The sequence below is a fragment of the Lepidochelys olivacea genome (assembly GCF_965140295.1).
Source record: "Lepidochelys olivacea isolate rLepOli2 genome assembly, chromosome: 3".
In the NCBI taxonomy this organism is placed as follows: Eukaryota; Metazoa; Chordata; order Testudines; family Cheloniidae; genus Lepidochelys; species Lepidochelys olivacea.
In genome coordinates, this window is record NC_140413.1 from 197,764,281 (window position 1) to 197,776,065 (window position 11,785).

General features: G+C 47.3%; 1 protein-coding gene across 1 annotated transcript in view; it reads right to left on the reverse strand.

Annotated features, from left to right (window-relative positions):
* COMMD1 (copper metabolism domain containing 1) overlaps window positions 1-9,556 on the reverse strand; it is a 128,329-nt gene extending 118,773 nt beyond the window's left edge. Inside the window, exon 1 of the mRNA XM_084622511.1 lies at window positions 9,270-9,556. Coding sequence (XP_084478637.1) covers window positions 9,270-9,455 — 186 coding nt within the window. The 5' untranslated portion in view covers window positions 9,456-9,556. The remainder of the gene's footprint in view (window positions 1-9,269) is intronic.
* Between the last annotated feature and the right edge of the window lie 2,229 nt (window positions 9,557-11,785).

Sequence of the window (11,785 nt, forward strand, 5' to 3'; positions counted from 1 at the left end):
ATAAAGGAGGGGGAAGATGCTTCCAATCTGGACCAATATTCCAGCTGGAAAATAACCCCTCTCCCCACTATGTGTTGTTATCTTCCCAACCCACATACCTCAACAGTGTGACAATTATAGGTGAAGAGCAATGGTTAAAAAAAAAAAAATCTAAATTTTCTGGAAGCTAAGTAGAACCCACTCGTACCATTTTGAACATAATAGTGTCACATATCACAAATTAAGAGTCAATCTGAATCAGTAATTCAAGTCTTCCAGATACTTCTTGGTGCTGCTGGAAGCCGTGTTCAAGATTCAGCTAATGACACCCTACCTACCGTGTGAGTCAATACGGAGCCAATGCCCCAACATGATTTTATAAGCACTGCGTGGTGGGGTTGCCTTAAAAACCAATGAGGATCTGAACTCATGTAGTCATTAAAGAAAATATGTGACTTGCCATAAGAAAAGCGTTGTTAACCCTAGTACCCTGGCCAAATTCCAACTCCAGCAATTACATTCTGCCAACCTAAATCCCCCTTGCTGTTTCAATTGGATATGACATTTTTCTTCCCTTCCAGCCCTGAACTGCAATACAGTATTTTGCGCTGTTGAATAGCTGCCACATTTCAGTGGTGGTGAACATTATCTACAGAGCTACATACACATACATGGAGTAGATGAAGCACTTTACAAACTTAGGGATCTTTGGGGAATTATGATGCTATATACATTTAAAATACTACATTTCATCTTTTTTTGCACTGACTTCCAGCTTTTTCTCTCCCCCCCCCCCATGGAACTCAGATTAAAAAGTGGAAGTATAAAAAGTCACAAAAAGGGAAGAGAGAGAGAGAAAAGAAAAAAAAAGAGGAGACATGAAAAAGGGGTCCAATGAAAGACTGAAAACAAGATTTAAAGGACCAGACACAAGAAAAGAATCTCAGAGCAAGTCTACACTACGGTGTTAAATTGACCGAAGTTAAGCAATTCCAGCTAGGTGAATAATGTAACTGGAGTCAATGTAGCTTACGTTGACTTATTGCGGTGTCTAAACCACGCTGGGTCAATTGAAGACTTACCTTACGCTTCTCGTTCTGGTGGAGTACCGGAGTCAACAGGAGAGCAACCTGTGGTTGACTTAGCGGGTCTTCACTACCCTGAAGGCCGGACTATGCTACCTCTTAAGTCGATGTAACTTACGTCACTCAGGAGTGTGAAAAAGACACCCCCTTGAGTGACATAAGTTACATCGACTTAAGTACTGTCCACAACAGACTATGCACGTCTTCAGCAGACGTGGTGCAGCTAGACCGATGTAGCCCGGTAGTGTAGACCTGCCCTCATACCCAGTACACTGGACACACCCAGAACCAGAGACACAGAATCAAAGAAAAACAAATCGAGAATTGAACAAGAACCATCAGTCAAAATTTAGGCAATTAAAAACTCCTGATTGCAGCAGAAAGTGATGTCTGAAACAAAAATACAGAATGGGAAGAATTAATGTGACAACAATAAGCCACATTTACAGTTTGCATGGAAAGGAAGAGAGGGGAACACATCTAACCAGGTCATCCCAAAAATTACTCTCTGCCACAAAAACACAAAAAATAGAATATTTCCTTAGTAAAATTATGTAACATAAATAGTGTTTATATCTGCAAAGAGCTTTACAAAATTATAGCCTAGTGCTGCAAACACTATCAGGCATCATGAGTAGTGGGAAATTAATAAGGTTTGTACATGTGAGAAAAGACCTAAAGGGACTGGTCCTTAATCCTCAAAGGTCATGTGAGGGAAGTAATATCACCATTTTACATAAAGCGAAACTAAGTTAGAAAGGTCAAGTGACTTGCCACAGGCCACCGAGGAAATCAGTAGCTGGAATAAGAACTCAAGACCTTTTGGTTCTTAGTTCCATACCCAGACCATGACTCTCAGTTGAAAGTGTTATTTAAATGTGAACACAACTCCTTAGTTTACTGACAAAAACGAAATTCGCTATGATTTGCATTGCAGGGCCAATATAGCCCTGGAAGAACAGGCAGACTTCGCAGCTGGTGATTTCACTCATTAGGATATGGGTGGGATGGATTTGAAGCAACAGCCCATATTTAAGATACTCAGTTGAGTGTACCCATATTCAGACACCAAGTTATTGTTTTCACTAGTAAACTGACAATATTTCATTTCAGAAGTAACTGATAGCAAAATATGGAACAAAAAGATTATGCCTTTTATAGCATCTTTTTGTACAATGCCTACTTTCAACCTTGTGATTTCAATCAGAAACAAAAAAAATTATAGAAAGACGTTTATATTTATTCTTCCCCGCTAGTTTTTGATCTTTCAGAAGTCACATATAGCAGTCCCAAATACTCCACAAGAGCCACAATTACTAATCAGAAAGACAATAATTTGAACAACAAGCAATGTTGAAGAATAGTTTAGTCAATTTGAATAACAGAAGTAGTATCTAATAAAAAAGTGACACATTGTGATGGTACAAATATAGGGTACAACGCATTTATTTTGTATTTATAAAAAATAAAAATAAAAAATGTGTTTTAGGGGGAAAAGTACAATAGAAATATTCACTGTACAACACTGTTTACAGTATGCAAGCCAACTAATGTTTTTAAATACATTTGGATACAAGTATCCCCCAAAGCCATTAGTAGTAATAATAAAAATCGCTAAAAAATATTATTTGAGAAATCTAACACTTTCCCCACTAGGTGGCAGCAATGATTTAGCTATCTGATTTAGCCAAATGAAGACAGAACCAATGGGCTGCCTATTGGATACCTCTTAATTACAGTCTTAAGCAAAGCATCACTGTCCAATGCACTCCGCTAATAACTATAACTTCCTAGTAGGATCTAGACCTAGCAGGACCTAGAGATTAAAAAACACATTCCTAAGAAAGGTTTCAGAGTAACAGCCGTGTTAGTCTGTATTCGCAAAAAGAAAAGGAGTACTTGTGGCACCTTAGAGACTAACCAATTTATTAGAGCATAAGCTTTCGTGAGCTACAGCTCACTTCCTCAGATGCATATCGTGGAAACTGCAGCAGGCTTTATATATACAGAGAGAATATGAAACAATACCTCCTCCCACCCCACTGTCCTGCTGGTAATAGCTTATCTAAAGTGATCATCAGGTGGGCCATTTCCAGCACAAATCCAGGTTTTCTCACCCTCCACCCCCCCACACAAATTCACTCTCCTGCTGGTGATAGCCCATCCAAAGTGACAACTCTTTACACAATGTGCATGACAATCAAGTTGAGCTATTTCCTGCACAAATCCAGGTTTTCTCACATCCCCCCCACCCCCATACACACACAAACTCACTCTCCTGCTGGTAATAGCTCATCCAAACTGACCACTCTTCAAGTTTAAATCCAAGTTAAACCAGAACATCTGGGGGGGGGGGGGGGTAGGAAAAAACAAGAGGAAACAGGCTACCTTGCATAATGACTTAGCCACTCCCAGTCTCTATTTAAGCCTAAATTAATAGTATCCAATTTGCAAATGAATTCCAATTCAGCAGTTTCTCGCTGGAGTCTGGATTTGAAGTTTTTTTGTTTTAAGATAGCGACCTTCATGTCTGTGATTGCGTGACCAGAGAGATTGAAGTGTTCTCCGACTGGTTTATGAATGTTATAATTCTTGACATCTGATTTGTGTCCATTTATTCGTTTACGGAGAGACTGTCCAGTTTGACCAATGTATATGGCAGAGGGGCATTGCTGGCACAGGATGGCATATATCACATTGGTGGATGTGCAGGTGAACGAGCCTCTGATAGTGTGGCTGATGTTATTAGGCCCTGTGATGGTGTCCCCTGAATAGATATGTGGGCACAATTGGCAACGGGCTTTGTTGCAAGGATAAGTTCCTGGGTTAGTGGTTCTGTTGTGTGGTATGTGGTTGTTGGTGAGTATTTGCTTCAGGTTGCGGGGCTGTCTGTAGGCAAGGACTGGCCTGTCTCCCAAGATTTGTGAGAGTGTTGGGTCGTCCTTTAGGATAGGTTGTAGATCCTTAATAATGCGTTGGAGGGGTTTTAGAGTTGGGGGCTGAAGGTGACGGCTAGTGGCGTTCTGTTATTTTCTTTGTTAGGCCTGTCCTGTAGTAGGTAACTTCTGGGAACTCTTCTGGCTCTATCAATCTGTTTCTTTACTTCTGCAGGTGGGTATTGTAGTTGTAAGAAAGCTTGACAGAGATCTTGTAGGTGTTTGTCTCTGTCTGAGGGGTTGGAGCAAATGCGGTTGTATCGCAGAGCTTGGCTGTAGACAATGGATCGTGTGGTGTGGTCAGGGTGAAAGCTGGAGGCATGCAGGTAGGAATAGCGGTCAGTAGGTTTCCGGTATAGCGTGCTGTTTATGTGACCATTGTTTATTAGCACCGTAGTGTCTAGGAAGTGGAACTCTTGTGTGGACTGGTCCAGGCTGAGGTTGGTGGTGGGATGGAAATTGTTGAAATCATGGTGGAATTCCTCAAGGGCTTCTTTTCCATGGGTCCAGATGATGAAGATGTCATCAATATAGCGCAAGTAGAGTAGGGGCTTTAGGGGACGAGAGCGGAGGAAGCGTTGTTCTAAATCAGCCATAAAAATGTTGGCATACTGTGGGGCCATGCGGGTACCCATAGCAGTGCCGCTGGACACTACAGTGCTAATAAACAATGGTCACATAAACACCACCCTATACCGGAAACCTACTGACCGCTATTCCTACCTGCATGCCTCCAGCTTTCACCCTGACCACACCACACGATCCATCGTCTACAGCCAAGCTCTGCGATACAACCGCATTTGCTCCAACCCCTCAGACAGAGACAAACACCTATAAGATCTCTGTCAAGCTTTCTTACAACTACAATACCCACCTGCAGAAGTAAAGAAACAGATTGATAGAGCCAGAAGAGTTCCCAGAAGTTACCTACTACAGGACAGGCCTAACAAAGAAAATAACAGAACGCCACTAGCCATCACCTTCAGCCCCCAACTCTAAAACCCCTCCAACGCATTATTAAGGATCTACAACCTATCCTAAAGGACGACCCAACACTCTCACAAATCTTAGGAGACAGGCCAGTCCTTGCCTACAGACAGCCCCGCAACCTGAAGCAAATACTCACCAACAACCACATACCACACAACAGAACCACTAACCCAGGAACTTATCCTTGCAACAAAGCCCGTTGCCAATTGTGCCCACATATCTATTCAGGGGACACCATCACAGGGCCTAATAACATCAGCCACACTATCAGAGGCTCGTTCACCTGCACATCCACCAATGTGATATATGCCATCCTGTGACAGCAATGCCCCTCTGCCATATACATTGGTCAAACTAGACAGTCTCTACGTAAACGAATAAATGGACACAAATCAGATGTCAAGAATTATAACATTCATAAACCAGTCGGAGAACACTTCAATCTCTCTGGTCACGCAATCACAGACATGAAGGTCGCTATCTTAAAACAAAAAAACTTCAAATCCAGACTCCAGCGAGAAACTGCTGAATTGGAATTCATTTGCAAATTGGATACTATTAATTTAGGCTTAAATAGAGACTGGGAGTGGCTAAGTCATTATGCAAGGTAGCCTGTTTCCTCTTGTTTTTTCCTACCCCCCCCCCCCAGATGTTCTGGTTTAACTTGGATTTAAACTTGAAGAGTGGTCAGTTTGGATGAGCTATTACCAGCAGGAGAGTGAGTTTATGTGTGTATGGGGGTGGGGGGGATGTGAGAAAACCTGGATTTGTGCAGGAAATAGCTCAACTTGATTGTCATGCACATTGTGTAAAGAGTTGTCACTTTGGATGGGCTATCACCAGCAGGAGAGTGAATTTGTGTGGGGGGGTGGAGGGTGAGAAAACCTGGATTTGTGCTGGAAATGGCCCACCTGATGATCACTTTAGATAAGCTATTACCAGCAGGACAGTGGGGTGGGAGGAGGTATTGTTTCATATTCTCTCTGTATATATAAAGCCTGCTGCAGTTTCCACGATATGCATCTGAGGAAGTGAGCTGTAGCTCACGAAAGCTTATGCTCTAATAAATTGGTTAGTCTCTAAGGTGCCACAAGTACTCCTTTTCTTATTCCTAAGAAACATTTCTACTTCCAGTGCCAGATGAAGGCTTTCCTCCTCTACTAGGGATACATGATGAAAATCTGTTTGTCGGGTAAATAAAATATTTTATTTCCTACTCAGTTTCTACTGGGAATGAGTTATTCACAGTAGGCATGCTTATTACAATAATTATTCAAAAAAATCAAGGAGTACCTACTAGTTACTCTTCATTTTTTTTAAATGATACAAAAGAAAATGTTTACAGAAACTGCACTTAGTCCAATACATTTCATATATTAATAATTTTAAAAATAGTCTATTATTTTATATGTGTTATTACTATCTGCATCACAGTAGTGCCTAAAGTCTCCAAATGAGATCAGTGCCCCATTGCACTAGGCACTGTACAAACACATAGTAGAAGCCAGTCTCTGCCCTGAAAAGAGCTTACGCTCTAAATAAATGAGATAGATATAGGGTGAGAGGGGAAACAGAAGGACAAACAGGTGCTGTTTGATTTTGGGCAAGTAACTTCAATTTAGATGAGCTGGAAATAGAACTCCAATCTCCTAAGTCACATTCCAGTTTCCTACCTGCTGAACTACGCTGACAGATGTAACTCATTTCTGTATAGTGAGATGTACTGTGACTTCAGGTAGTAATCTGATATTTTTATAAAGGTTGATCAGTTCCATTTTCCCTACCTGCAGCACAGAGACATTGTGTCAATAGGGTACCAGGGTAAAAATGCCCTCTGCCAACTTTTCCTGTTCCTTTGACGTGCGTAAAGACACTCTCAGCTGCAACCAACTCCAACCTGCTCTATTAAATGTTGCAGTAATACCACAGAGCAGAGAGTATTCTGACAACTCTTCTGCTTTGCAAAAGGTATGTTCACTGTTATTTGTTTGACTGAGTGACTGGCTAGATACACAGATTTAGGCAATATGGTCACTCATATAATGGATAGTTAAATCCAGTGTAAGAAATATTGTCCTGGGGAGAACCAGATTTTTCAGAAATTGGAAAGGCAATAGAGCCTTTAACTTCTAAATCACACCTTCACATCCAAGTGAAACACCTAACCCTACGATTGCATCTGCGCTGATAGGCCCTCCTACCTACATGGAGATGACTGCAGGAACATGGCCGTAGACTGGTAACACCTAACATTCACTCCAGGTGATACCAGTTTTCATGTTTAGGTAAAATGGTTTGGTGGCCTCAGTGCACAGTCCAACGGACAGCTGTTCACATTACAAAACCACCACCACAGCTGACACCAATTGGTTATTCTGCTGGCATTCTCAACTGAGACACCAAAGAACAAATCAGTTTAGAAACTGAACTACCCTCTAACCCCTTGAAATGGTCCCTCCACGTCACGGCTGAGAAACATTAGTGGGACACCACAGGGGAAGCTTTTGCTACTACTGTGTGTTATGTCTATGACCCTGCCAAATTCACAGCTGTTAAAAAACGCATCATGGACCGTGAAATCTGATCTCCCCCTGAAATCTGGCTATTGAAGGGGCCTCCCACCATGTACCGGGCTCCAGCTGCTAGTCCCAGAAGGACTTCCTCTTTCCCTGCAGGGTGGTACACCCTTACTTCTGTAAAAAGAAAAGGAGTACTTGTGGTGTTGCCTTCAAAGCTAGGCTCTGCAGGCAGCAAAGCCATGGAGCTTCCTGCTGTGAGGGGAGTTTCCCGGAGAGGGGTCTGACCTGCCCCCTGGAGTGGCCCGTGCAGGGGAAGAGAAAGTCCTGTCCTTCCCCAGCTAAGCCGGGACTAACAGCTGGAGCACAGTGCAGGGTCTGGGGCACCCCCAACCCTGCTCCTCCCAGCTCCAGGCCCAGCACTCATAGGTTAAAGGAGCCTTGGACTGGCTCGGGGGAGTTGAATCATGGCACCTCCCTGACCATGAGGCCCTAGGTGGTGACCCACCCATAAGACTGGCCTTGCACCCCCCCAAAGTGATGATCTCCACAATACCCTGCGACCCTCACTTCTGCGCTGCTGTGGGCGGCGACACTGGCTTCAGAGCTGGGCACCTGGACAGCAGCTGCTGCTCCGTGGTCGCCCAACTCTGAAGACAGTGCCCCTGCCAGCAGCCGCACAGAAGTAAGGGTGGCAACCCCATTGCCCACCACAACCCGCTGTTGTGTCACAACCCCCCACAGTTACAACACTATGAAATTTCACATGTAAACATCTGAAACCATGAAATTGACTATTTAAAAAATCCTATTACCATGAAATTGACCAAAATGGACCAAGCATTTGATAGGGCTCTAATTATGTCTAGTCAAACCAGCCTCAACCAGTAGTAACATTTAAAAGAAAATGTAGCCTGCTTCCATCTTCGACACCCTAATTGCTGCACGCCATGCCAGCCATGTCCCATGATTTTACTCACCAACTTGTCCCAAATCTCGGCTGCAACTCCCATGAGCGGTTGCCACTGCAACATGGGGGAAGAACAGACTTACAGGAGCAGGGGATTTTTTCTTTTAAGCGAATGGGCGGGCAGGCAGGCAGGCAGGCACCCACCCACCCAGCCCCCCTGCCCCTCTCTGAGGGCTGTCCCTGGGCCGAGGTTTCAGGGACCATCCCAAAGGCCGTGGGGCAACCCCAGCACCAAACTCTGCTTGGTCCCACGGATGCTCACGGCCTCGTTCACTGCGCAGCTCGGTTTATTTAACCCGTGAGCCCCTCCTGTCATGCCTGTAAATGGCGACATCAACTGTCCGTCGGTCCGTCCCGACCCCTCTCCACTGGCCCCCCAGCCCAGCTTGTCCGTCTGTCCCTCGCGCCCCCCCTTCCCCCCAGCCCAGCTTGTCCGTCTGTCCCTCGCGCCCCCCCTTCCCCCCAGCCCAGCTTGTCCGTCTGTCCCTCGCGCCCCCCCTTCCCCCCAGCCCAGCTTGTCCGTCTGTCCCTCGCGCCCCCCCTTCCCCCCAGCCCAGCTTGTCCGTCTGTCCCTCGCGCCCCCCCTTCCCCCCAGCCCAACTTGTCCGTCTGTCCCTCGCGCCCCTCCTTTCCCCCAGCCCAGCTTGTCCGTCTGTCCCTCGCGTCCCCCCTTTCCCCAGCCCAGCTTGTCCGTCTGTCCCTCGCGCCCCCCCTTCCCCCCAGCCCAGCTTGTCCGTCTGTCCCTCGCGCCCCCGCCCAGCTTGTCCGTCTGTCCGGCCGCGGGCGCTGCTACCTTGAGGACGCCGCTCATCTTGGCCAGCAGGGCCCGGAACTCGTGCGGCGCCGCCTCGGGGTAGAGCTGGCCCCGCAGCAGCTCCTCGGTGACGCCCGCGTGGCCGTAGTACGCGGCCTGCGCGATGCCGCTCAGCAGCCCGCTCAGCGGCCTGGAGCCCGCGGGCTGGGGCTGCTCCGCCGCCATGCCGGACCGGGGGAGCGAGCGAGCGAGCGCCGGCACGGCAAGTGACGGGGGCCGGGCGGGGACAAACCCAGAGAGGGACGGAGCCCGCCGCGCTCTCCACAGCGCCCTCGTCTGGTGCCTCTGCACGCGGCTCTTCCCCGTGGAGCCCGCCTGGCCCTTCCCTCCTCCCGCGGAGAGGCCGCCAGAGCGCTCCGCCCCCGCCTCAAGGGGACAGGCCTGAGCCAGCCCCGGAGCCCCCCGTGCCAGCCAGCCCCGCTCCTCCCGCAGACCGCCCGCCCGGGCCAGCAGCCCCCAGCCTCCCCGCCCATCCCCTCTCCCAGCGCCAGGCTCAGCAAACACTGGACAAAGTCTTCTTACCTTCTGCCCCCTTCACTTCTAGCTCTGCAGGGACAAGTGGAAGGTCCCTTCTCCCGGGATGTTTTTGTTGGTCTATACTTTGACAGAAGGGCTGATCCTTTTAGGCCACGCTACCGTCTGGAGCAGTGGTTCCCCAACTTTCACAACCTGTGAACCCCTGTCACTAAAATGTCTAGTCTTGTGAGCCCCCCTCCTAAATATGAATATTTCCAGGGATTTCCTCCTTTACCTGAGTCTAAATTATAAAAGCAGTGATCCTGGAAATATAAAATTTGTTTTTATGACGTGCTTATTACACACTATATTATTCTTACTATTAATCATTACAGTATTTTTATTACGTTATGAAAATGGCAACACTCTTCCAAGATCTCACTTTCGTAGCTTGTATCACTTTGAATAAGCCTGTTATAAGACAAGGCTCCTATGTTTCATCAAGGAGTATCAGATGTGAAACAGCATGAAGGTATTTAAGAAGCCAACTCAAAGAGTTCTTCCTACACAAGCATTCAGGTCTTGAGCAGTCCAGGCAAACCACGCATGTTACAACAAAGCTTAATCTTGTTCTTCATAATAATTTTAAAAACAATACTAGCTGCCTATTTAATTTTGAAAACACCAAAAAATATCCACCTCCCTTTCCATTTCTTATAAGGAGTCTTGAAGTTTAAATCTCCTCAGTGTGATAGATATGATTGCTTTGATCTGCTTAGCTCTTGGAAATCCAGGGACTCCTGGCTGCTGGCCCCGTGCTGCCTGAGGTCCCTAGGGACAGCTCTGTTCGCCATTAAGGAACTTTTTCCTGAGAACCCCCTGTATTATTTTACGAACCCCCAGAGGTTCACAAACCCCAGTTTGGGAACCACTGGTTTAGAGGGTCTTTCACTATAGGTAACAATTCACAAGGGCTGGCTGAACCAAAAGATGAATGTATAGATATTATCAATATGTTTAAATGGAGTAATATTTAAAACCCAAGAACAACAGCAAGGGATAACACAGATTCAGGAGTCAGTACACTAACATGAAATGTTAACAATATGCAGGGCCAACCTTACCCATATGCAAACTACGCATCTGTGTAGAGCTCCAGGAAATTTGGGGCACCAATTTGCCCCAAATTTCCTGGTGCCCCACACAGCTACATGCTGCTCCAGTGGCCAGCCCAATCCCGCAGCTGGCTGAGCCAGCCAGGAAAGCTGCCCCTGCCCTGCCTCTTCCCCAAAGCCCCCGTCCCTGCTCGCCCCCCACCCCGCCTCTTCCCACCCCTGCTCTGCCCTAGCCCTGCCCCTACTCCATCCCTTCCTGAAAGCCCCCATCCCTGCTCCGCCCCAGCCCCGCCCCCACTCTACCCCTTCCACTGAGGGACATCCTGGGGGACTGCAGCAGTAGTCGGGCGCCCTGCACTCACCAGGCGATGGGACGTGGAGCAACCCAGCCCCAGCCTGCTCCACTCCGCCGGTGAGTGCTGGGGGACAGTTCTCCCCTGCCCCCCCAAGTCCCAAGTCTGGGAGCCAGGAGAGCAGAGTGGAGTGGGCTGGGGTTGGGTCACTCCACGTCCCGCCGCCCGGTGAGTGCGGGGTCGGGCCTGCCCTGCAATCGCCGGGCAGCGGGAAGTGGAGCGACCTGGCCCCAACCTGCTCCACTGGCTTGTGCTTCCCCTTGCCCCGCAAGCCTGCTCCTGCCCCCCACCCCCACCCCGCGGAGGCCTGGGCCAGCTCCCCTGCAGAGGCCTGAGGCACCAAAATGTACCTGTTGCATAGGGCACAAAAATATCTAGGGATGGCCCTGACAACATGCAAACTTAATTTTCTCCCTAAAGATTGGAACAAACAATCGTCTTCAACTGCAAACACACCACTTCAGGATGCCTCAAGTGTACTGTTCACTACAGCTGTTATCTTTCTTCCCAGACCTAATTTCAACAGTCTCACATGGGGCAAAATGTCCCCCTTCCCTGGATCACATGGATT